Raw genomic sequence first — 27,906 nt, forward strand, 5'->3', positions numbered from 1 at the left:
TGAAAAAAGAATTACTCGAATAAAATTAACAATGCGAACTTCGTTCTGAATTTTCGGTATCAATTCGCTACGAAATAAGGGACGATGGGACAGCGGGGTTTAAAGTTATTTTGTGAACACTCGATTTACTAGACAAATCTACAATGATCAACCGATCACTCCCATTGAAAGTAAACTGTTTCAAACACCATAATTATTACAGTAACAAAACTCAGTTTCCAATCAAAAATAACTTAATTCTGTTGCACAACATCCTAAGCAAAACAAACCTGAAAATAAGTCTATATACATGTAATTCAAAATAAACCTTTATCATATTCAATTGTCGTCATGTTGGCCATTCAAAATTCAATACATATTCAGCACAAAATACACATATTTCCATTTTTGACACCCAATTACAAATATTTTATGATCTTCCGATAAAATTATATGATTATCAAATAGCAAGTATTAATAACTAACAATATCAGTAAGACAACAACTAAAAAGTTAATGATAGTTACATACTTTCCATTCACCATTACTTCATATAGACGTCTTTTCAAGCCTTTTCACCCACCTCCCCCCCCCCCTGATGCCTCAAATAGTGACAAAAATGCCCTATTTAGACCCAAACACTTGTTAGAGAAATGGTGTTAAAAGCACTTTGAAATCAGTTTTGATGGAAAAGACAACACAAAATAGCTTTTTTGGCAATTTTGAGATGTCCCCCGTTGCCATGGTAACAGGAAATTTAAGAATGAGTATGCCGTTACAAATGGTAAGGTACTATGGTAAGTCAAAATTATTGTCAAGTTTAAACAGTATTGAAGCCTTTTTTATAATTTCATAGCATTTTTAAATTGTAACAAGAGGCTTTTCAATGAAAACAGCCATTTTTCACAAAATGTTCATGTAGTAATGGGTAAATTGAAAAAAAAAAAGAAAAAATGCCGCAAAGCAAAATTTTCTCTTCAAAAGTATGTGCAAGACCATGTTTTAACATGCAAAAACACGTGGTAGGGTAATTCCAATATTTTTCGTCATTTTTATGTTAAAATCAATTTAATGAAAATAGCTTTAAGTTTTTCTCTTCTTTTTTCGATTTTTGCTTCTTAAAATGTTAATATTAAAGATTCTGGGACGACTTTTTTCAAAGTGATACCATAACCATGAAAGAAGAAAGTGAAACATACTCCTTAAAGTATAATCTAGATTATCAGTCTTATTTACTAGCTAATCGCTCTTCTCTATTATTACAATGTACATGTATATGATTACTGTTATAAGGCATGATATGTTAACAATAATTATTGTCATTTATAGGGATCCCTTCAAAGCCAAATATAATTTTAAAGCAAATGCCATTTGTGGGAGAGAATGCAACATTCACATGCAATAGTACATCAACAACGATACCCAGCAATCACAGCCTTAGTTTGACATACACCTGGATTATGAACGGCTTAAACTTGCCTGAAGACGAAAGATATTCGTACGCATCGAATAAAATGACAATAACTAATATTGTGAAGGTTGATGTTGATAGTCGATTTCGTTGTTCAGTGAAAGAAAATTTGGGATATTCATCGGACGAGAGTAAAATATTTTCGTTTAACGTTTATTGTAAGTAAAGAAAATTGATATCAAGATATTATTTAAGATAAGTTAGTAAGGCAATTTATTAGAAAGGTTCCATCAACAAAAGTTGGTTTAAAGCTCAACTTAGCACCACGTGCTAATGGTAAGCTATTGTGATCCCCCATCGTCCGTCGTCGTGCTTCGTCCATCGTGCGTCGTGGCTTAATAAATGGTTTCTCGTAGCTACTGTGCAGCGCTACCAGTGGAAATATCTGTTAGTATTATGTTATTTGTAGTACATGGGAGACAGGGAAACAACCTGTCCTACTACTTATTTCTCAATGTCATTTCAATGTAATCTATAGTATCAATATTTCTTCACATTCATATTAGGGACGAACCGAACCGAATTACTAGTGCTATTTGGACTTGTGGAACAACCCTTTTTCTTTCAAATGTATTTTTTTACAATTTTTCTATATTTTTGCATTTTACATCTTGTAAAAATGAAAATGAATTAAATATTTTTAAACTTCAGCTGAGCGCTTTTGGGGCCATAAAATAATAATATCATATATTACAGTTTTTGGTAGATATAACTTATTCAAAATTTTCATAAATAACTATATCTAATCCTGCCATAGATGGACCTGATATCGCTATGATAAGTGCTGATTCACCATACCATATAACTGAAGGAGAAGTGAGCAAGGAAATAACATGCACATCAACTTGTAACCCTGGATGTACCTACAAATGGACACATATACCGATAGGTTTATCAGTAGGTGTTAACGGCGTGTTATCATTTAATCAAGTAAACAGAAGTGTAGCAGGCGATTACGAATGTACAATAAGAAATACAGCCGCTCCAAACATAAAATATGTTTCAAAAAATGTGAAAATAATTGTTTACTGTAAGTATCTTTAGTAGGATTAGATGTTGTTGATTTAAATGTTTATTATGCACCCATTGTGTTATATAAGCTTTCTAAGAATAAAAAAATCAGTAAAACTGCATTGGTTTGAATTCATACATTAAAATGAAGTTTTCTAACGGTGCATATTTGAAATTAGAAAATATTTGGCGATTAGCAAAATGCCTGTTTCATATTATTTTATAGATTGTCATAATATAAAACTGATTGGCATTTCTTTATGGATTCTCATCCACCATGCGGAATGCTCGACACAGTGGTCACAATGGATGTTTGGTGTATGTGCATGCTTGCGTCCGTCAGTCCGGATATGCTTGTCCGGAACGTAGCTCTGTCATTAATAGACCGAATTTAAATGACTTAGCAGAAATGTTCACAGTTATAAGAGGGCTGCTTGTCGCGCGCAAGAACCATGTGACTTGTAAAAGGTCAAGGTCATATTTTAATTTCAATTGCAAAAATATGGTCCCAAACAATTTGAATTTGAAATATTCAATATCATGAGATGTGTCGGCGTAAGAAAGGTCAAAGGTCAAGGTCTTACTACCGTTCGAATTTTGTTGTCCGGATTGTTACTCTGTCATTAGTAGACAGAATTTTAATTTACCTTGCACAAATATCTAACATCTTGAGGTGGAGTTCCACACGCAAGTTCCATGTGACTAGGTCAAATGCACAATTATTATGGACTCAAACAGCTTGTCTCTACCATTTCCAAATCACTAGCTGGTTGAATCTCAAATAATCGGGTACAACGTTCAACATTATAAGTCGGCATGTCGCGCAAAAACCGTTTGACTCGGTCAACGCTCAAGGTCATACCTGAAGGTCAGATGTGACAGCGGACTAGACATGTTGCCCTTGGGTATCTATTGGTTTTATATATATTTAATTTATCCACAAATAGCCATAATACGATCATCGGTAACAAACATAAAGGAAGGACACTAAATGACTTTGCTTTGCAAAGGAGATGGCACAAATGTTAACAGTTATCAGAGGACGTGTCACGTGCAAGAACCAATTGGCTGTGTCAAAGGTCAAGGTCATATTTTTATATCAAATGAAAAAATTTGGTTTCAAACAGCTTGTCCGCACCATAACTCTTTCACTAGCTGTTGTAATTTCAAATTACCTGATACAAGTGATCAGCATCATGAGATGGCGTGTCGCATGTAAGAACCGTGTGGTTATGTTCAAGGTCAAGGTCTTATTACATGTACCGTCCGGATTATGTTCAAATGTTCAACATGTCATGCGCAAGATAGGTTTGACTAGGTTAAAGCTCAAGGTCATACCTCAAGGTCAGATGTGATAGCAGGCTCGAAAAGTTGCCCTTGAGCATATTGTTGTTTGATATATATTTAATTTTGATAATTTATAGATCCGCCAACGGTCACAATACGATCATCAGTAACAGACATTAAGGAAGGACACGAAATGACGTTGTTTTGCGAAGGAAATGGCGTTCCTTCTAATAACACATACATCAGTTTCACACAAACATTTAATCAAGGTTACATTCCTAACAGAAATTCAGCATTAAATGGCACAGATCGTTTTAGTACAATCCATTTTTCGTCGTTATCATTTCAAGACACAGGACTCTACACATGCATGTTGAAAAACGGTATTAGAAATAAGAATGGAGAAATCAACCAGTCCGGTTCAAAAGAGATTTTTGTTGAGGGTAAGATATGTGGTTTTTGTTTTTTTGCAAATGATTTACACGTCGTTACCCATAAGTGTTTTATATCGAATCTTAAAAATTATAGTACTAACTGAACTTTGTAATTTGATATTGTAAATAATATAGTTAAAGAAATTGCTTGTTCATTTACCTTTATGACCGTATATGGCACGGACCGAATATGGCACACGTGTGACATATTCGATTGAATATGGCACTCTCTTCAGCCGAATATGGAACATTAAATGTGCCATATTCGGTTTGATATAGTTTTAAATGCTCAACAAAACGTATTTGTCACTTACCAAACATGCGCTTAAAAATGAAAATACAAACGAATATATCACATGTGTTTTGGGTATATTTAATGCACAATATCGTTTATTAAAAAAATAAAATAACCTAATGACGGAATCGTAAACACAACCGTCATCTTGATCATCACCATCATCATCCTTATCATCATCATCATAAGCCGCAGTAGCATTTACAGCTTAAACTTTATGCCATAGTGATTAAAAGTAGCACTAGATCCTATACCGCTACGTCGTGCATACGAAACAATCGGCTAATCATAATGCACTATAAAAATATTTTTTATCATGTTAAACATATTTCGACTGTATGAAGATATAGTAAGAACAAGATACTTAGTTGTTCATGTCCAAAACATACAATCTCATGCTCGCTAAGCTCGTTGTTTTCAGTACTGCACGAACGGAGTTAAAACTGAAGTCGTGATAAGGACGCACTGAGAATTTGTAGGACGAGCATAGTCGAGGTAAGGACGTGGATATAAAAAAAATCCACGTCTAAGCCCGTCCTGATTAAGGTATTATGCTTAATGCAGAATCTCCTTTCTCAAGAGAATTCATATCCAGTAAGGACACAGAGTTTCGGTAGGGCGTGGATTCAAATCCCAGAACAGCCAGATCGGCGTTCAAACATGCGTCACTTCAGTCGTTCCAATGTTCGTATTTTTTGTCTTTTACTACGCTTGTTTACCTCATCCTCACAAATATTTCACCGATTTTTATTAAAGTGTAGATCTCTAATCAACAAATATTTCATCGAATGAATTTTTTAACAGTATATAATAAACAAATATTTCACCAAATAAGCGAAATACATATTTCGTGAGTACTTCAATATCTCTGTTTACAAGACAATATTTTCGTCTTGGACTAAAATATGTTTGTTTTTATATTTCTTACAGCCTGAACAAAACGACTGCAGGGCCCTCAATAAATCTACAACTATTACTTTAAACATACTTATTTATGCTCGATTGCAAAACACGTTCTTTCAATCGATATTAATCACTTTATAGGCCGATACCTGGAACTAACCAGTACTGGTGTCAGATGAGGAATCATAGTAATGACCCGAGTTTGGCTAAAACCCACAGTCCTTTGGTTGAGAGGCAAACATCTTAGCAATTAGGTCACCACTACCCCTTATCATTGTATCATCTATACTCTGTGATTCACAAGGAAAGACAGCTAGAGCTTTAATGGCACATATGCTGCAACCATGTAAAAATCAAATGTAAGAATGCATGTTAAAATATGTCAAACAGTTTGTTCGAAATAACTTCAACGCATACAATCATCATTTTGAAAATTACCCTGATGGATTGATTGTTTAAGGAATAAGAAGTTATAAATGTGGAGTGAACAGAACGATATTGATACTATCTCCTCTCATGCTCACCACTGTAAAATTACAAGTAAAGAAAATAATTTATGAAAATGTTCAAAAATCGTTTTTTCCATGATTAAAAAATTGATTTTGTGTTTAAAAAATATAAAAATCATTTTGCATAAATTTTATTGAAGACATTGGAATTTGTCACTATTTTGTGCATATTGACATACAGGCTGTCAGTGAATGGCTAGGTCCGACAATATATGCTAATTATATTGGATATTTATAAAATATAAATTAACGAGAGTTTGTAAAACAGAAATATAAAATCATGAAATTTATTACCTAAACAAGATTGCATTTGTGAAAAATGCTATTCCACCGCATTAATACAACACTAAATAGTAATGAAGGAACAGATTTTTTTATTCTATACAATTGAAGATTGCCAAAATGCATAAATCACTGACCTATCTAATCATCAGATTAGTGGTTAAATCTATTGTTATTCAAATTAAAAATCAGACTATGAATCTATCAATGCAGTTGAATCTAGTTAATTTGGCGGTGAAGGTCATATTTCACATGGCCAAAATTCCATGACTGTACATTAAAGGACATCACTGTCAGACACTTTGTCAAAATTAAGGCCAGCTAATATCAAAGTTCACTTTACATCTTAATCTGTGCACATAGTTCAAATGTCATAGCTGCACATCAAAGGACAAGACAGAAGGGCGCATTATCAAAAATTGATCACCTGATATCAAAGTTCAATTTTACAACTAAAACTGTGCACAAATTTCATGGCTGTACATCAAAGGACAAGAAAGCAGGTCACTGTCCCCTTGGGCAAGGCAAAATGTTTACCCAAGAGTTTAATTCAAACAATCTTGATATAGGTCCACCAAACAACATTTCATGTCAAATATCTAAGCTGTAGCTTTTCCAATTCAGAAAACATTGGTTTTAGTTTCAGTATCTACTATGTTTACATAATGAAAATCAATGCCCCCAGGCAGGGCCAATTTTTACACCAGGGGCAAAATTTGAACAACTTTGATAGAGGACCTATGGGTGATATTATAAGTAAACATCAAAGCTCTAAGCCATGTCCTTCAGACAAGAAGATTTTTCATTTTTTCACTATATGTACATAGTGAAAATCAAGGACCCCGGGGAGGAGCCAATTTTGACACCAGGGCTATAATTTAAAAAATCTTGGTAGAGGTTCACTATACAAAGTATCATGCCAAATATCTAACCTCTAGCCACTGTCAATTCAGAGAAGAAGATTTAAGTTTTTACTATAAACATATAAGGAAAACTGAAAATCAGTGACCCCCGAGACGGGGCCAATTTTGACCCCAGGGCTATAGTTTGAACAATATTTCTAGAGGTTCACTACACAATGTTTCATGCAAAATATCTAACCTCTAGCTTTTGTCAATTTAGAGAAGATGATTTTTTTATGTTTTTACTATATACATATAAGGAAAATCTATGACTCCCGGGGCTGGGGCTAATGTTGACACAAGAGGCAAAATTTGAACAACTTTGGTAGAGTACCTATAATTCAAACAATCTTGGTAGAGGTCTAACAGACAATGCCTTATGCAAAATATCTATCCTCTGGGCCTTGTGGGTCTTTACAAGAAGATTTTTTAAAATTAACTCTTATAATTCCTTTTGGTTGCCATGGCATCCAGATTTTTGCATGGAATACAATTCTTTGAACAACTATGGAAGCCCTTCACCCAATGATCAATTATGCCAAGTTTGGTTGAAATAAGACTAGTGGTTTTTCAGAAAAAAAAGATGTATATAGATTCACTATATAATCTATACAACACACACGCACGCACGCACGCACACACACACAGAGGTGAATCGCTATATGCCACCGCATCGCAGATGCTGCGGTGGCATAAAAAGTCAAAACAATTGTCTTCAGCATGGCAATAAATCTTATTAAAACCATAGTACACACATGCCCCAACTACCCATCTTTTATACAAAATTCCATGAGTCAAGGGCTATAACTATGACAGCACTAGTTTATCAAATCTATAAGTGAAATCCCGGATGCACAACAACATATGCTGACCAACATTCTTGTAAGCTTTCTTGTTCGCTTTAAAAACCTTTTAGCTAGTCAGCCACACAAGTGAAAATTTTAGATTATAACTTAGTAAAAGACAACATTTCTGGCATTACTGTGAAAAACCTCACGTGCAAAACAATATATATTCTTACAAACATTAATATAAAAGTTAAGGGCACTATATATAATTGTGTTTTCAACAACATGCAGATTCCGACTAAGTAGAGTGCAATACATCTGGCATAAATGCGGGAAATTTACAAGCGAAACCCAATGTACACAACTTCATATCCTGTTTAATACCTACATAAAGATTCAATACCTGAGCTCAAATACTGTTTTAGATACATGCGAAATATGTATAAATTGCAAATTTGTACTAAGTGAAGGCATTATTAAGGTAATCGACAAGATAAACCTCAGGTGGACATACATTCATGTAAGTTTCATGACAATGCCCCTAGTTCAAATACTGTTGAAGCAACACGCGACATAGTTTACAATTTCCGATTTGACTGAGTCAAGGGCAAAACCTCTGGCATGACAGCTCAAATCGACAAGCGAATCCAAAGATACACAATAACATAATGCTGACCAACGTTCATGTAAAATTTCATGACCATAACTAAATAATTTATGAAGCAACACTTAAGATTCCGGGACGGACAGACGCACATAGACAGGCACAGGCGCATGGACAAGTAACGTGTTAAAATCTCCCCACGATATTTTATCTTCAAACCAATAAATATTAATGTCGAAAATATTAAGCTCATATTTGCGACAAAGCCAGTCGATTTGTATTGACACAGTAGTCATCTTACTGGTAAAATGATAAGCAAGGCGGTGTGGATGATGATATATCATTGATGATAATGATGTTTTGTTGAGAATGATGATGATGATGGTGTTGTTGTTGTTGTTGATGATGATGACAATGATGATTATGATGATGATGATGTATTATTAACGTTGATGAAGATAGGTAAAAACGGCGATGATTATTAAAATTTGTGACATATACGGTCAGGCATTTAGTACCAAATTGCAGAAACGTACATGGCACATACAGACAGCTGTGATAAATTCGGCCAAATATGTCCCACCCGTGTGACATATACGATCCGACATATCTATACCACCTCGAATTTAATTAATGACTGCATTTCGAAATTAAAAATGCGTTTTTTTTAGTTTTCAAGACTAAAGCATTGTGTACTGAAATAGGATATGTTTCATAATCTGGAATTAAATTAGATTAAGCATTCAAGATTCATGTCAGATATGTATATGTTTAGACAACTTTTTTCAGCGCTTCCTAAAATTCTGACTGATGACCTTAGATTTACCGGTTCTACAGAAGGCGTTGGACGAATCGAAATATCGATATATAGTTATCCTGCATTGAGCCAAGTAACTCTATTACGACATAACCAGAATGTCCTTTCATCTGATAAAAAATATGTTTCTGAAGGTATCGTTCGATCGTTGTTCTATGGAAGAGATGTTTTATTGAACGGTAGTATATTCGAATTCGAGATACACGACTTAACAAAAATTGACTTCGGCAACTACACACTGAATTTAAAAAACAGTATTGGCACTACCAAGGCTATTGTCTCTATTATTGCAGAAGGTACATTTTAACTATTACAAACAATTCAAAATTAGCAACAATTTGCATTACGGGCATCCATTGAGAGCACTGAAAACAAAATAAAAAAGGGGTTTATGCAAACTCGATTTGTTTTCGCATGATATGTGTAGGGAAATGCTCTAAAACAACATCATAATCTCACCAAACAACCAATGAAATCGTTAAAAATTTTGTGATTCATCAAAATTTAATAATTGTCGACGACAGAATACGAAAGAACTCAATAATTATTAAGTATTTAGCCTTTAAATCATTTGAAACATTCGTATATTGCTTGACCTTGTCAAATATTAAGTACTTTTACCATGTATTTGTTATTAAACTTTCAGATTAAATTAAGCATTATATAGCCAATAAATATCTATCATAATTTAATAATTAAACACGTGTTTTTTTTCTAAAGAGGATCTGTTACATACATAGATAATGTTCAAGGGACGAAAGGGAACAATAGATTCTGGGTTTTTAACCGACTACCATCAGTTTCAATGAAGTTAATGTTTGATTACTCTTCAAAACGCGAATATTGCTTTAGGAAGGTCAAACTTGAATATTTAAGATACAAAACAAACAAAATCATGATAAGAATGTTACCATAAAAAGTTCTATATTAATCAAAGTTATTAATTTATTTATATAATTTATGTAACAGGTAAACCATCGTCACCAACATCATTTCAGTACTTACCTGGAAAAAACATTCCTTCGTTTATCTGGGAGAAAAACTTCAATGGCGGACTTGAGCAAAGTTTTATAATACAGACCTCTGTAGCCGGTAAAAATATTTGGACAAACCGTACACTTATTTCGGAAAGTGATGAAAAATATCAAATCAACGATACATATTTTTCTACAGAAGTTCATGGACTTGAGCCTGGTATATACACTGCCCGATTAATTTCAAAGAATTTAAAAGGAGAGTCAGACATAGTCGAATTAGGAAAGACATTTGAAGTTTTTAAACCAACAGGTTTGTTCAAATTTTCACTAACAAAATATATCGTATTTAAGTATTTTATTTGGTTGTAAGACGCTTTTGTGTGTAGCGTTAATTTCAAATTATGCAGATACAATGATTTATGTTATGTATAACATGAAGAAATTAACGTTTCAGAAAACCAGAAACAAACAGCAGCTATCGTTGGAGGGTGTGTTGCTGCAACTGTGGTCGTCCTTGTTGGATTAATTGTTCTAATAATGATTCGAAGAGCAAAAAAAATGAGTGAGTCACTACTTAGCATGATAGCTTCTATAAAATACTGTTTTTGGTTAATTTGTTGCTGTAGGATATCACGCGGGTTGATATTCTTGAAAGTTATCTTTTTTTAAAAATAATGGACTAGAATATTTATATTCTCGTATATAAAGCGCCTAAATGTCAATCTTTAAATATAATACTAAAAATAATGACCGTATTTGATACTGATATTAACACAATACGTTATAAAGCTTGGCGCTACCTTTAAAGGCCCATTATGCCCCAGAGAGGCTTTTAATTTCATTTCTCAAAATATTTATACTTTAATACATGTATTTTCAAATAAAAATTGCTTAATGGCCAATTACCTATACAATCTTTTTCTAATGTTTTTATTTGACATTAAGTTGAGTATTTTGTCTGGAAGTCAAAATACTACTTTGTTTACATTTTTATACTTTGAAATAAAATATTTTCATAATTACTTACATCAGGTAACAATTAGCCAAAATACTCTAAAGATGTGATTTAAAAAATGGCTTTAACCAGGCACTAGCTGACAAATCAAACACAATGTTGAAAATACTACAACCGGTGCATATTCCAGATAAAATCAGCATCCTTTCTGTAAAAATGCAGCAATGAAATAAAAAGGGATAATATTTGCATTCTACAGAATATTCACGAGCTTTTAAAAGGAATATAAATGCTGAAAACAAGTGAACGTCTCTAGCTTTTCCCCGAAAAGTCCAGGCATTATTCCGCTTACTAAGGGTGTCAATTTTGTGCAAAAAGAAATTGTCAGGTGTTTTTTTAATTTGCCAAATTAAGATTTTATTTCCGATTGTATAGTGTTATAGTTATTGTATAATATTTCGACGATATCCAAGTCTATTGGCCGAATATCACATTATCCAGGTACATAGAATTGGAATATGACATTACTATAATACAATAATTGCACTTTAGTTCACACATTTATTAAAAAAAAATCATTATTTGATCCAATTTTATCCATTCCACCTGTGTTTTTTTGTTTTGTTTTTTTTTATTTCAGGAGTCTAAAACAATATATTTCAACTGCATATTGAACCCCATCCCATGAATCCAGTTTAGTTTCACTTCGTAATCAATTACATACAATATCATATTCCATTTAAACTCATTTTTAATTTCAGGGTCTAAAAAATCTAAATTTGATACTTGTTGTTATTAAAGTACTAAAATTATGCCAAAGTGCCGAAAATTTTGTGTTGTGAAACAATGGTTTCATTCGGCTTCAAAGCCAAGTTTTCGGGGGCAGCGTCCTGTGAACGTTGCCTTTGCCTTGTTGATCTTAATTATCTTAATTATTGTTATTTTATATGTGTTTTGATATATCCCATAAATTAGTTTGCGAACCCTCAACAAAAAGACATAAACTTAAACATTCACAAACATCAGCTTTATACTTCTAACTATTTTAGAATCTCTGGCTTTGTTGCTAAACATTTTATTGACATTTTCATCAAATGGAGAAACAATAATTTTATCATCAGCGTATACAAATAATTGACTGTTTAATTGTCTGATTTCACGAAATTAGAGACTTATTATGCTTAATGGGCACTGGTTTGCATTTTAAGAGATGCTGCATCTGAAATTTTCTATCTATCCGTCTATTTACAATTAAGAGTATATAACATGTTTGTTTTATTTAAAGAAATAAAAAAATGAGTGATGTATTCTTTTTGTATCTAGCACCTTACAACACAGTTATTACGTTTTACAGAAATTTCGATATTCTTTTTAGATTAATCTTAATTTTATTTTCTTTCAGGAGGCACAAAGCCTGGGTCTCAAAAAGCTCGGTGAGTATTATTATTTAAACATATTTAATACATTAATGTACGTGTAATCATTCATGGAATACAGAACAGTGATATCATAATAATGAATTTAAAGTATAAAAATCAACTTTACATACTTTTGTCATTTTTATATGCCCGAAAGAATTTCGGGCATATTATGTTATATCCCCCTGGCATTCGCCCGTCCGTCCGTCCGTCTGTTAGCAATTTGGTTTCCGGAGCATAATTTAAGTTTCATATGGCACACAATATTCAAACTTTATAAGATGATTTTCCATAATGGGAAGAAGACCCATATTGATTTTGGGCTCACAAGGTCCCTATGACCTTAACACTGAAAACAGTTTCCAGTGCATAACTTAAGTTCCATTTGGCACACAATATTCAAACTGCATACGATAATTGTCCATATTGAGTAGCAGACCCCTATTGATTTTGGGGTCACAAGGTCAAAGGTCTAGGTCACTATTTCCTTAAAACTGAAAACAGTTTCCCGAGCACAACTTATGTTCCATTTGGCCCACAATATTCTTACTACCTAGGATGATTGTCCATATTGAGTAGATGACCCCTATTGATTTTGGGGTCACAAGGTCAAAGGTCACTATTGCCTTAAAACTGAAAACAGTTTCTGAAGCATAACTTATGTCCAATTTGGCCAACAATATTTAAACTTCATAGGATGATTGTCCATATTGGATAGAAGACCCCTATTGATTTTGGGGTCAAAGGTCGGGGCACAATGATCTTTTCACTGAAAATTGTGGTTTCTGGAGCACAACTTAAGTTCCATTTGGCCCACAGTGTTCAAACTTCATAGGATGATTGTCAATATTGATGGAAGACCCCTATTGATTTTGGGGCCACAAGGTCAAGGTCACTGAAAACGGTTTTCGCTCAATGCCTTAAGTATTAATCAACCTACAACTTATATTGAGTACATTAATTATATGCCCTAAAAGATTTGTTTATATTATGTTATATATCCCTGGTGTCTTTGTCCATCCGTTGTAATAAAATTATTTAATTCCCATGTCTTACAAATGCTTCATCCTTACTAAAAAGATCACTTTCGGGCATATAATGCTCCGCCTAGCGGTGCTCTTGTTTACTATTAGTGGCATGTTTTTCATGTGTACGGCTTATGATTCGTACGGTATTTTCTTAACAAAAATGATACTTGATTACATGTAATATACTATATCTTAATATTTAGTTTTATGAGTAAGTGCAAATTACAGTGTATAAGTGTTCGTTGTATATTTTTATAATGTCCTCCAAATTGTATAATTTTTAGAAGAAATATGTACAGGTAACTATAGAAAGGGCTAATATTTTTAATTGGGAAAACAATCATTTAGTAATAAGCCTGGTATCGAATCTTTGCAAAATTATCAAAATAAAATACGGAATAGTTCATCATTTATGTAAAAGCTGTTTTACTATAATAAAAGTGTATTTCTGAACACTTTTTCTCTTCAATTCCTATCTTTTTTTTGTCCATTTTTTTGGTGACGGGGGGGGCAAAATCCGTCAGAGTAATGTTTAATGACAATTAAAGCAAAATTCAATAATCTAACCTTTAGATCAAGGTCAAGTACAATTAAATCTTCTTTAAAGTTTTGTCCGAAAGATTGTCGTGCATAAATAAAGAACAAAAAGCATTAATTACTTACATAGTTACAGCCAACTATAGCAAAACAATCATGATAATTTGACCTTCAAGGTCAAGGTTATTTAAGAGTAAAGGTCGGATTGAATTTGATTTTCTTAATGGCATTGTTCTTAAGACCATTTTGCTCAAGCATGAAGCGATTCATCATAATTAACAACCTAGCAATATGAGTATTAATCAAAAGGTTCTCGGCCCGATGTACTTCCGGTAATCAGAGAACCGCACTAATTGTCTTACTTTTCAATATAATCGCCCTCAACATCAATGCACTTTGCCCACCTGTGCTTTAACTTGTTTAACCCTTCAAAATAGACCTCTCTATTTTGTTCCTCAAAGAACTCATCGACCGCCTCTATGACACCTTCATTGCTTCTAAAGCGTCTACCACGAAGCTTGGTTTTCAGTTTCGGAAACAGGTAGAAGTCAGAGGGGGCTAATTCCGGAGAATATGGGGGTTGGGGAAGAATTTCAAAGCCGCAGTCAATAGCAGCAGCCATCGCAACTTGGGATTTGTGAGTTGGCGAATTATCATGCAGGAGCAGAACGCCTCCAGTCAGTTTGCCCCTCCTTTAACGCGCGATTTTTTGACGCAGACGTCTCAATTTGTCTGCACAGTACGTATCGTTTATGGTACAACCTTGCTCAAGATAGTCAATCATGATTTCCCCTTGACTATTCAAAAAAAAATGAAGCGAGGATGCTTCCACTGCATGCTCAGTTTTTGGATTCTGGATCGAAGTGATGGATACGTGTTTCATCCTGAGTTACGATCCGGTAGATAAAATCAGGTTCATCCTCGTAGTGAGAGAAAAGATATCTTACATTGTCATTCAAGCCTGGTCCGTTTCTGGTCGTCAGTCAACTGTCTGGGGACCCATCTAGTGGAAACCTTTGACAAGCAATAGACATCAGTCAGAATTATCTGAACTGAACCAAAGCTTATAACCACTTCCTTAGCAATGCTTCGTAGGTCTCGCCTTCTGTCGCACATGACTAGATCGTGCACAGCTTCGGCAGTTTCTTCGTTGGTGGCCACTTTTGGCCGCCCAGGCTGCTCATCAACAATGCTCTTCCTTCCCTATTAAATTCAGCAGCCCATCTTTTCACAGTGCTACAGGAAGGGGACTCATTCCCAAGTGTATCCATGAAGTCTTCATCGATTTCCTTGGGGGACATCCCTTTCTTACAAAGGTACTTGATGACGGCTCTGATTTCAACTTTCTCCATTTTTGATTTAAATGACACACCCCTCTACTTATCAAAGTGTGTTTTATGTTACTTAATCTGTGTAAAACTACATGTAACTCGGTCAGTAATCTTCAATGAGGTATCGGTACAGACGTATCGTGTGTAAATGTCAGTGAAGTTGCTAGAAGTATATCGGGCCGAGAACTTTTTGATCATACCTCATGTGACCTTCAACACAAAGTCCGCTTTAAGCTATTTCAACGAAACTATGAAAACAAAAGAACAAACGGAGCACTATGCTCTACATTAATGTAAGACAGTATTTAAATGAAATTGAGCAACACATAAAAACGTTTCAAAGATGGAAAATATTGATTGATTGATTGATTGGCAGGCAGGCAGGTAGATTGGTTGATTGATTGATTGATTAAATTTCTTTTTGAATTGATATGCTTACGGCATAATGTCTCTGACATATTGTTTTTGCCTTCGCCGTCTGTCTGTCTGTCTGTCTGTATATCCGTCCCTCAGTCTGTTTGTCCGTCCGCATTCAATTTGTCCGGCTTCCACAGGTCCAACTGCTGGCCAGAATTCAATGAACCTTCACAGAAGGTACCATACTTAGTTGTGCATATCGCCGGCACGTTCCTAATCGCTGCACTCAATGGCTACTAGAGCTATAAATTAAAAAAAAACATGTCCGGCTTTTACAGGTCAAACTGCTGTCGGAATTTTATGAACTTCACATGAGTGATCAGTTTCATCCTTAGTTGTGCGTATTTCCGGCAAGTTCGGCTTCGCTGCACAAAGAGGCTGCCAGAGCTATAAATAGACAAATCTTGTCTGGCTTTCACAAGTCAAACTGCTGGCGGGAGTTCAATAAAACTTAACAGGAGTGATCAGTACCATCCCCAGTTGTGCATATCGCCCACACGTTCCGCTTGGCTGTACTAAAATGGCCACCAGAGCTTTAAAAAGTAAAACCTTACCCGGCTTTAACATGTCAAACAGAAGTGATCAGTACCTTCCCTAGTTGTGCATATCACCGGCACGTTCTCCACTGTTCCAAAATATGGCCACCAGAGATATTAATAGAAAAATATTATCCGGCTTTCACATGTTGAACTGCATGTGGGATTTCAATGAAACCACACAGGAGTGATCAATACCATTCCTTGTTGTGCATATGACCGGCAAGTTCTTCTTCGCTGAACAAAATGACTGGCAGAGCTAAAAATGGAAAAATCTTGTCCAGCCAAATTGCTTGCGGGATTTTGACCAAAATTCACAGGACTAATCGGTACTATTCCTTGTTTTGGGAGACAAAAACCCCTTTTAGTTTTCACTTTTTTTAACAGTTCAAGAAATGATGGTCTCAACAAAGATAAAAATGATGAAGAATCTGAAGGTAAATATAAACTAGCTCCGGAATTTTGTTTAGTATGTTGGTATCAATATGTATATTATTACTTATAAAGAGTTTTGACAGGTAACATGGCCCTTTGTTACCGCTTTTTTGTATATTTAACCAACCGCTATTTTTTACCTAAAGTACTGACGACTTATTCAATGGAAATGTTACACTTTCATCGAGGGCTATGGTTATTGTAAAGCGAATTACTGTCTGGTTTTCAACACAGAATACTGTTATGTACTGCTTAAAAAATGTCCACATGATATTTTCTTTTTATAAGTTACAGGAAAAAACTACAAGGCAAAGGTCGTATATCTATTAATCAAGGGAGATATGAGGATAATTAACATTATACAAAAATATAAGCAACAATTTTTATTCCATGTGATAAATTGTCTGACATATTTCATTTTTTCTTAATCCAGGCTTGTGCTAGCTTTCTACAAAATTTTAATATTTTTATAGAAGCAAAACTTTTGTCAATGATATAATTGATATAATAAATCTATCCAATTGTGAGCTCTTAAGAGCCATCCAAGATAACTACGTATATAAAAATGTACTGTAAGTATGCTATTAATGGGCTAGTTGTAAATTCAGACATATATTGGAAATTGCAACTTGTAAATATTTAAACAGTGATTAATATAATTTTCTAATTCGAGTCTTGAAAAAAGTAACTTCTCTTCCAAAAGCCTTCATTTTTAAAGCCCGTCTCACACAGAACACGGTTTGGCACACGGTTCCCATACGGTATACTCGGTTTAAAACGGATTGACTGGTACGAGTATTTTGCTCCAACCGTGCCTTTGGATTAGTTGGTACGAGTTAGAATCGAATGTAGCACGAGTATGTACGAATAAAGCACGAACATACTGGGTCAAACAAGGTTTAAACTCGATTTGCATATGGATACATACGATTCTTGTGCGGTTCCAAGTACGGTCTAGTACGGCCTGATACGATAAATCACAATTTTTACTCAATTAACTTGACTTTCACATGGTTTACATAGGATCCCGCCGAGTTTTGTTTGAGTTATGCTCGAATTTTCACTCATACGTGTATGTTTTGATATAAATTGACCAAGTTTGATGACTTGCTTTATAAATTTTTATACTTTCCTCGAAGAAACACCTATATATGTGACAAATCGTTATATAAAACAATGCCAGATGCAACAAATGACATGATAAGGGAATGAGAAATCATAATAAGACAGATAGTCATTGTTGGGTCCACAAGCTCATTAGGCTCGACAGGGTGAGCAGGATGGAGTGGTTGGCGGGCCTGGATTGTCTTTTTGCATTCTTTCTTTGCGTGGGAACCTTTTTCTTTTGGTTCTAATGTTCTTGTGTGATGCAGCAAGTACTCAGGGTAAATCTAGCAGTTGAGGGTGGAAGCAGGTAGTTGTGGTTTTCGTTGTACAGTTCGAGCTGACGTAGAGGCCGCGTTATAAACCTATATACGAGGCCGTGTGAGACCGTGTATACCCGTACGATACCGTGTCTGTATGTATGATTCGTACATGAACCGTATTGCTCGTATTGCGATCGTTTGAAACCGTATGGGCACTCGTGTGAATCGTACTGTGATCTTGTGACATTCGGGGATCAATCAGGTGTTGGATGTAGGATGTTTGGGACGGTCTCGAACGATTCCATACGATTTATATACGATATTGATACGGTTGGACTCAATCGTGGAGCAGGCTTCTTATACGGTTGCATATACGGTATCATACGGTCTCACACGGGCTCTTACGGTCTTGTACGGTCGCTTATACGATTATACACGGACATGACATCTATACCAGTTTTTTAAAAGCTTTAAAAATCATACACGGCTTAAATGGATACACTCGAATGGCCCGAGTGTAACTCGGATAGCGCAACGGTGTATTCGGTTGTATGTACGGTTGACACGAGTGGCCAACCGTATAAGCCGTGTGTTCTGTATGAGATGGGCTTAAGCTTAATCATCTGCATTGTTAAGCCAATCTCACACTGAACACACGGCTTCTACGGTTGGCCACCCGTGTAAACTGTACATACAACCGAACTAACCGTGAGTTTAACCGAGTTATACTCGGGCCATTCAACCTGCTTCCATGCTCACTTGCTAGATCTACCCTGAATACTTGCTGCATCATACTAGAATGTATCCAAATAAGAAAATTCCCCTGCACAGAAGGAATGCAAGAAGGGCAACCGAGGCCCGCCGACCACTCACCCGTCTGCCCCTGCCGAGTCTGATGAGCAGGGAGACACACCAATGTCTGCCAGACTTATCATGATTTCTAATTCCCTTATTCTGACATCTGTTGCACCGTGAGTTTAACCGAGTTATACTCGGGCCATTCAACCTGCTTCCATGCTCACTTGCTAGATCTACCCTGAGTACTTGCTGCATCATACTAGAATGTATCCAAAGAAGAAAATTCCCATGCACAGAAGGAATGCAAGAAGGGCAACCCAGGCACGCCAACCACTCAACCCTCTGCTCCTGCCGAGTCTGATGAGCAGGGAGACACAGCAATGTCTGCCAGACTTATCATGATTTCTAATTCCCTTATTCTGACATCTGTTGCATCTGGCATTGTTTAATATAACCAATTTTCACATATGTAGGTGTTTTTCGTTGAAAGTTCAAAAATTTAAGCCAAGCCATCAGAATGGGTCAATTTACATCAAAACATACACAAATAGGTGATTATTCGAGCATAACTCGAACAAAAGTTGGCGGGACCCTATGTAAACCCATTGAAAGTCGATTTAATCGAGTAAAAGTCGTGTTGACTCGTGCCATGCCGTACTAGACCGTACTTGGAACCGTGCAACAATCGTATGTTTTCGTATGCAAATCATGTTCAAACCTTGCTTGACCGAGTATATCCGTCCTTTATTCGTACATGCTCGTGCTACATTCGAGTCTAACTCGTGCCAACTAATCCCCAGGCACGGTTGGAGCTAAATACTCGTACTAGTCAATCCGTGTTAAACCGAGTATACCGTATGGGAACCATGTGCCAAACCGTGTTTTGTGTAGGTCTGGCTTTAGGTATTTCTGTTGGTAGACTAATCATTTATTTTTCTTGTTTAAAAAATGAACAAAAGAACAAATAGATCGTCAATAATAAACCAAAAGTTGTAATTTTGATAAATAAATTCACGGCAATCAAATATCCTCAATTAAGGAGGACATAACACATATTTATAAGCATTTCCAGTTATTCGAAACTCATGATAGAAACTCTGTTCGACGAAATAAATTTCTTTAAAAGTGTACAGACCAGTGTTCAAGATATTGTACGGGTAAACTCGACAACGTACATCGGTAACGGGCATTTTTGTATTGTTACCGATTCATACCGGGAAATGATTGCAAAATCTAAACATACCCAATAAAATAACGAGCGTAATCAAAACTATTGAAAGCTTAAATTCTGTTAAATATTTATTTTAAACCTGTAAAATCCGATTTTATTTATTTATTTATTTTTATGAAAATGGACATGTTCTCAATTAACTGCATCCCCAAATACATAACAATACACATTCGAATATAAATGTTTGCATATGTTGTTGTCTAATTTTCTTAGTCATAAACAGATCATTCATATTGTATAATATATATTTTCACATATTTCTGATTTGTTGAATTATTAACCCAGTGAACACGGTGAACCCTATGTATGTTTCGGCCGATGACATGCCAGATAACACATACGCGCAGCCAGTGAAGAAAAAGAAGGCACCTGAAGCGGGAGATGTTTACGCAGTTGTCAAAAAGAAGACAATGCATGACAAAAAAGGTCAGCATAAGGATTTTCATTGTTTTAATTTTAATACGAGGGTGAGTCAATATGTAATGCAATATCAGAATATTTTCTAATTGAGCTCATTATACTTGTGTGTGTGCTTCAAAGTATCTGCTTTCAACTGATACCAAAGTCATGTATTTAGGGTACCGATTAAGAATTTATTTTATTAAATTTCAAAATACAAGTCAAACTTAACATTCAAAAAAATGAAAGAATTTCACTAACCCAGTACTTCATATCACAGGTATATCAAAAGGGTTAACTCATACATTTCTAAAGAATAAATTAAAAGTTAGGCAAAAAATTGCCAGATGGATACCCCATTTTATAACATAATACCAGAAGGAGCGTGTTAAATGCGCTCGAAAAATACTGAAAATGTTTGCTTAAAATAGCTGGGGCATAAAGTGTTACCCTGTTCCGTCCTTCCGTCATTCCGTTATCATCAGTTTCCGTTCATTATCTTACTAACGGTTGCAAACAATCAACTCAAATTTGACATATGGATATATCATGAGAAAATACAGTTCAAGTTCGAATTTGGTCATGGTCTGATGATTTTTGACAGAGTTATTCTCCTTCATTAAATTTTCAGTTTCCTTTCATTATCTCTCCAACGGTATCACACATTCAACTCAAATGTAACTTATGAATACGGCAAATGAATGCGCAGGTCAAGTTTGAATTTAAATATGGTTCGATGATTGTGGGCAGAGTGATGCCCCTTTCACTTTGAAAATAATAGGAAATTTTCAGATTCCGTTCATTATCTTCCCAACGGTGTTACACATTCAACTCAAAGTTGACATATAGATACATCGTAGGAAAAAGCAGTTCAAGTTCGAATTTCGTCATGGCTCAATAACTTTGGTGGAGTAATGCCCCTTTTACTTTGGAAAAAAAGAAATTTTCAGTTTCCGTTCATTATCTCCCCAACCGTTGCACATATTCAACTCAAATTTAACATATGGATATGTCATAAGAAAACACTGGTCAACGTCGAATTAGGTCATGGTTTGATGATAGCTGACAGAGTTATCTCTCTTAAACTTTGAAAAAAGTACAGAAATTTTTAGATTTCGTTCATTATCTCCCCAATGGTTGTACACTATCAACTCAAATTTTACACATAGATACATATTAGGAATTAGCAGTTTAAGTTTGAATTTGGCTATGGTTCAATGATTTTGGACAAAGTTGTCTCTCTTGAATGTTGGAAAAATTAAGAATTTTCAGTTTCAGCACTCGTACTTTAATGGAAATGTATGTAGCCATTATTTTGGCTAAAAATATGCAATTTACAAAAGGCTAACACTGAATAGTTTCAGTGCCTTAAATTTTGTTTAAAAATGGTTTGTGTTTACATTGAATAATCTTTAGGGGTTTGAACTTAACATGAAAAATAAATAGTTTGTGCAAAAATTTGGAATTTAATATTATAACATCTGAAATTTTGGCTGCATGCGGGGGCATCCGTGGCGTGACGACACATTTCTAGTTTACAATATTGTGACTGTTAATGAAAACTGGGTTCACTGTTTCACACAAGTTTGCAAGTGTAAAGGTTTCAGGCCATCAAAATAGTTCGTCGGTCATGCATTTCAACGCTATTGACAAGTGTCAAAAAAGTATTGTACGTTTTTTAATACCCGTTGAACTGTTGTCTTGTATTTTACAGGCAGTGTAGTCACATCCAAGAATTATAGAGATGTTGTGTTCAGAAAAAATTGAAAAACACTTAAATAACGTTCGTCTTTCGAATGGTATAAAAAACCTGTATATTCTGCATCAACCTAATCTCAAAACTAAGCAGACCCTGTGTAAACAAAAAACAGACCACGCTTCAAGAGTAAAAATGGCCGCACAATTATTTCTTTCGTTTTTTATTTATTATATTGTGACGATTGTTCTATTCTGCCTAGATTCTATAGTGATATTTAGTGGTTTTATACCTAAATTGCAGATAAGTTAAATTGTAAACAAATATGTTATCTTGTGTTTAAATGTATAGATTAATCTTTTATAAATAAGTAATAAATACATAAAAATTAAATGATTAGATTTAACAACTTACTCGTAGCAATTATTTGATATAACGGGCATATCTTTATTATTTCTAAAATATCAGAACAGTTCGTCCTTTAAATCAATTGAACTCAATGTCATTCGTACCAAAATTTGACCCATTATCAATATCTCTTGAATGCTTGATTCTCTTGAATGCTTGATTTCTTAAACTTCAGTAAACGATCATTAAATATAACTACATTATTGGGTATGAATAGAGCTCCAAGCTACGGACAATCAGTCTCTGTCCAGCTGCCGAAGTGTCAACACCACAGAAATAATTAATTAATATTTTTAAATTAGTTTAATTACTTGGATTCTTGCACTATCTACGAAGTATATCAATTGCATCCATTTAACATTGTGTTAGGTGTAATTGTTATTATTTAAAACTCGATATCCAAGTGTTTTTTCTATATATTAAATAGTATAAAAAGTGTCACCCCAATTTTATATCAAGTTCAAGGAAAACTTATTATCTTTCAAGCACGTTACTGTTATAACATTAGTTAATTAAACTTGATTCCAAAGTTTGAAGAAATCATTTTATAATCATTTGAAACCAATCAACTGGCAAAGTAGCCATAAGAAAAATTATATATATAGCATCTAGCCCTAACACGTTACATTATTTCTTTTATTTTCATTTTATAAATACCATTACTACTATATGATAAACAAGTAATAATTATACATCATCTCATGTCGTGATTTTTAAACATGATCGTGTAAAACTTTAAAACAATGGAATATTTAGCAAGTCAAGCATAAGCTCATTTCCCGATTTCGTAAAGATTAAAAGTCAAAGACAAGCTATTTCCGATACGTATATAACTATGTGACACAAATTAAACAAGAAAAGAAGTACACATTGAATGAAATTATTCCTTAATATTCCACAAATATTACTTCTTCGAACATGACTGTTGGTATTTGTTCCTGCAAGATATCATTTTCACACCATTAGTTAATTGTCTGTGTAAATAATTTATCGTTAAAATTTGCATAATTTGTTAAAAACAATTTCATCTGAAATATGTACATGTATATTTACAGAAAACATAATAATGACATTGATTCTAAAGCACTCACTCAAGCAAAGCAACACATGCTACTACGCCTTTAATCATGCTCAGATATAAAACTAAAACGTTAATGAAGATGACTTATATCAATTTGACAGTATCATCTTTTCAATAAATATCAAAAGACAATTTAATTCTAATGTCATGACTTCATCATTATATTCCACATGTGTAAATTTTTAACATTCTTTTACCAATAAATTCACTCTACATAATTAATTGAAAACATGGCATTTATGTAATTGCATTCATTACAGAAAAGCGAAATGTGCATGCCAAAAAGGCGGAACAAGACATTCCGACACCATCAAAGGTATGTTTGTTTCTTCTTATTTGTTTAATCAATTATTCGTTTAAAATACTTTTTAAAACCAAACATATGATGTTTAAAGTTGGTGTTTTAAAAATAGAAAAAGCTGTAATCGAAAGCTTTCTCCTAATAAAACGAGTTTCTTCTGATTTTTTTGTTCATTCTTATGTCGAGAATAATAGCATATCGAAATCGCTCTGTCCGTCTATCAATTAGACTAGGTTAAGAGGCAATCTGTATGTATATATATTGAGCCATTGTCATTTTCTTAACAAAAAGAAAATAGCATAAAATTCGCAATAAGTCCTTAAACAATCATAAGTTCATCCGAAGTATTGGGCAGGTAATATATTTGCCATTGTGATATCGGTTTTCTTTGAACTTAATTTCTATATGGAACAAAACCTCGCACCAGACATAGAGGTAAAAGGACAAAGTAATGTTCGGTCTCTAACTTTGTTATTCCTTGCAGGATTTCAAAATTAGTTTTAATTGTTAACCATTACAATACGATTTGTCGCTTACACGAACCTGTACTTTAGCTTAAAGGTAAAGTCAAATAGATATCAATGGCAACAAATGGCGTCTAGGAAGGTTTGCATAACTTAAATCACTGGGCATACATCTCCAGATTCCGAAATTTATCCCAAATGACAATCTTGGGGAGGGGGTTACGAATCCTTTAAATTTATTTTGACACATATCAAATTATGGTTTTATTCGTGTTTTTTTTGATTTAAAATGGGTTCTTGAAACCGGGTGAACCAATGAAACCCCTAAGAAGTTTTCGCAAGTGAAAAATTGCATTTAGGAAATACTAATAATTTTAAAGGGTTTCTTTTGCCAATGATAGTAAATTAAAAGAAAATGATTATTATAGAATTTATTCAACTTAATTTTTGGAATATGGGGGTTTTAAATTGGAAAAGATTAAATTTTCAGGGTTTAAAAAATTTTAAAAATGTCAATAAGGGCAAATTATTTCAAAGTTTTCTAAATTTTCAGTAAAAGTAAGAACAACTGTGCTTTTTTGTAAAAGGGGTTTTTAAGATCGGATTTTGAAACCTTGCCCCCACCTTTTTTTTTTTTGTTTTATTGTTTAAATTTGCATGTAATAATTAGAAATTTTAAAATTTCAGAGAAATTGTTAATTTAAAAACGGGCTTTCTATGCCGGGCCTTTAAAAATTCCCAAAGATGCTCAAATGGTACAAAAAATATAATTCTTTTGGAAACCTTTTATAGGCATTGACAGAGTATGGGTTTAAGTGGGCTTTTCTAAAAAAAAGGGCCCATCCTTTTTCCCGAAGTGATGGGTGCAAACCCTAAAGCAAATAAAGAATTTATTCGATTTAAACACAAAATAAAAAAAACAAACCCAAATTTTTTCCTTTAAATTTAAAAAATTAACCTTAGCAAAGGCTTTTGAATTTATATATTTTTAAAGTTTTCATATGATGTCAAAATTTTTAATTTTTTATAGAAACCTTTTTTCATTTTGAAAGAGGTCCCCCTTTTCTTTTTATTTTTTTTAAAAATGTGCTTTAAAATATTAATCTGGCATATTTCTAAAAAAAATTGGGAAAAGGTTTTAAGGGGTTTGGGTGGGGTTTAAAATTAAAGGCCCTTTAAAAACCAAAAAAATAGATGTCGGGGAAAGTTTAATGGGTCATATAACAAATTTTTTACTCTCAAAAACAAAGGGGTTATTTGATTTCAATTTATGTCGTCCCCGAAAAATGGGAGTAAAGGGGTAAAAATTTACGTCAAGAAACCCCAAAACTGATGAAAAAAACATATAGCAGAAATTAAGGGTGGACTTTTTCTGAAAAGAAAACAAATATACATTCACAAACCCCCGTGTTTGGGAAATGTCATCAGACGACTTTTTTTAAATTGGGAAAAGGTTTATTACAATTGAATTAAAATATATAACAATTTAAAAAGTACGCTTTTTTTTGAAAAATTAAATAGTAAGCGATAAGTTTCTGACAGTAGCAAGGGGTTTCTTTTATAACAAGTTTACAATATCATTCATTCAAGGCAATTTGTACCATGGTATGACATATAAAGTAATTAAGGATAATCTGAATACAATAAAATACATACAATACAAATCTGAAATTGAATATCTTGGAATTAAATGTCAAGTGAAAAAATATAGCGTGTATTCACTTTGATCATGAAATGTCTTACGAAAATTTAGATTAACGTGTGTTATTTGCTACAATGTTTTAACTCCTCGAGAGTTAGTAAAATAGATATTCATTTGCAGAATTGAAGCTATCGTAATAGGAGCATAGATGGACAGCTCATTTTACATTAAAAACATACTCTAAAGAAATTCTTTGGGATTTTTGTCAATATAACCCACTATTAGTTACAACTTCTTGAAAAATTATCCGAGAGAATGATACATTAAAGTTAGGTTACTTTAATTTTACCTACTTATAAAGTTCTACTTATTATTATGGTACAGTAAAGTATGTGCATATTAGAAGCATGTATTTTTATTTTAAAATATGCTAGTACTTCATTTCTTCATGATAGCAAACCTGCTTTCTAGACTGAAAAGTCCATTATGGCAGTCTGTAAATAATATTTTTTTTAAAAAAATGACTGTATTTTTTAACTGGGAAAATTGAGGATTAGTAGAAAACTATTTTACTTATTTTGGATAAAAGTAATGATTTTTGCTCTCTTATCTCTATAATTGATATCGATATCTAATACTCATTTCAAGAAGTAAAAACAAAATGCGCATGCAGTTCGGTTACATGGCAAATATTATGGGATGATTGAAAATTGATTGAAAACTGGCAATATGGGGATATTTTATATAAATCTCTGAAATTTATCATTGGTTGATTTAAAATATTTCAAGAAACAAGTAGTAGATAGTCCTCAATGCATTGTATGGCAAAATTCGACCACCATGTTTTTTTTTACTTTTAAATGTTTTTTAAATATTTTGTACCGTTAACATACACAGCAGTATCTATGAATATCGGTAAGGCGTGAGTCATCTGTCGTACGCAGATTGCACATTTGCGAGAAAATATTTCACGCAGTCAGTCTTGCATTACAACGGACCTCGATTTAATAAGTTCTATAGTGTTGCATGAATGCCTTTGCAAGAAGATTGATTACCATTAAATTAACATAATTCGACTTTCTGAGTCAATACTATTTGATTTGTGTATTATTGACTGCCGTAAGCATACATTGTAATATTTCTTAAATCGATTTGACAATGTGTACAGTATGCCCATGTTTGTTCTAACAAATCCCCAATGACACTTACCTTTTACACTAAAAAATGCATCATTAGACATTTGCCCAAAGTGGAAACGAAAAGTATGTCAAATGTAGTCTTAAGATATGTTCCAATAAAAATACAAAAGTATTATTATTGAAATAAATACATAATACTTCGAGCATTAGCTTAAGAGTGCATTTGATATACAATAGGAAAGGGAAGGGAAAAAGTGTACCTGTACATTTCCACTTGGCGGATGGGGGGGGGGGCAAATGTCCCTTGATTCATTTATAGAGTGGGCGTATGTCTTGGCGGGCAAATGCCCGTTTATCGGCTTTTCTTTTATTTATGTATTACACCTTTATGACATACATGTTCATAAATTGCACATACGTTCATTTCACATCGTTACATAATAATATGAAATCATATCATAATT

General features: G+C 33.9%; 1 protein-coding gene across 1 annotated transcript; it reads left to right on the forward strand.

Annotated features, from left to right (window-relative positions):
* Positions 1–721: 721 nt before the first annotated feature.
* Positions 722–24,212, forward strand: LOC132732199 (hemicentin-1-like; the record flags this gene model as incomplete). The annotated part of the gene is made up of 11 exons (XM_060718588.1): positions 722–776; positions 1,309–1,608; positions 2,208–2,480; positions 3,886–4,191; positions 9,255–9,578; positions 10,252–10,569; positions 10,714–10,821; positions 12,617–12,647; positions 16,869–16,918; positions 20,598–20,738; positions 24,157–24,212. Coding segments are annotated over exons 1-11 (1,962 nt in total), but the record flags the coding sequence as incomplete, so codon positions are not given.
* Between the last annotated feature and the right edge of the window lie 3,694 nt (positions 24,213–27,906).

This window comes from Ruditapes philippinarum, unplaced genomic scaffold, assembly GCF_026571515.1.
Source record: "Ruditapes philippinarum isolate M1 unplaced genomic scaffold, ASM2657151v2 ctg3400_1_1_1_1, whole genome shotgun sequence".
NCBI lineage: Eukaryota > Metazoa > Mollusca > Bivalvia > Venerida > Veneridae > Ruditapes > Ruditapes philippinarum.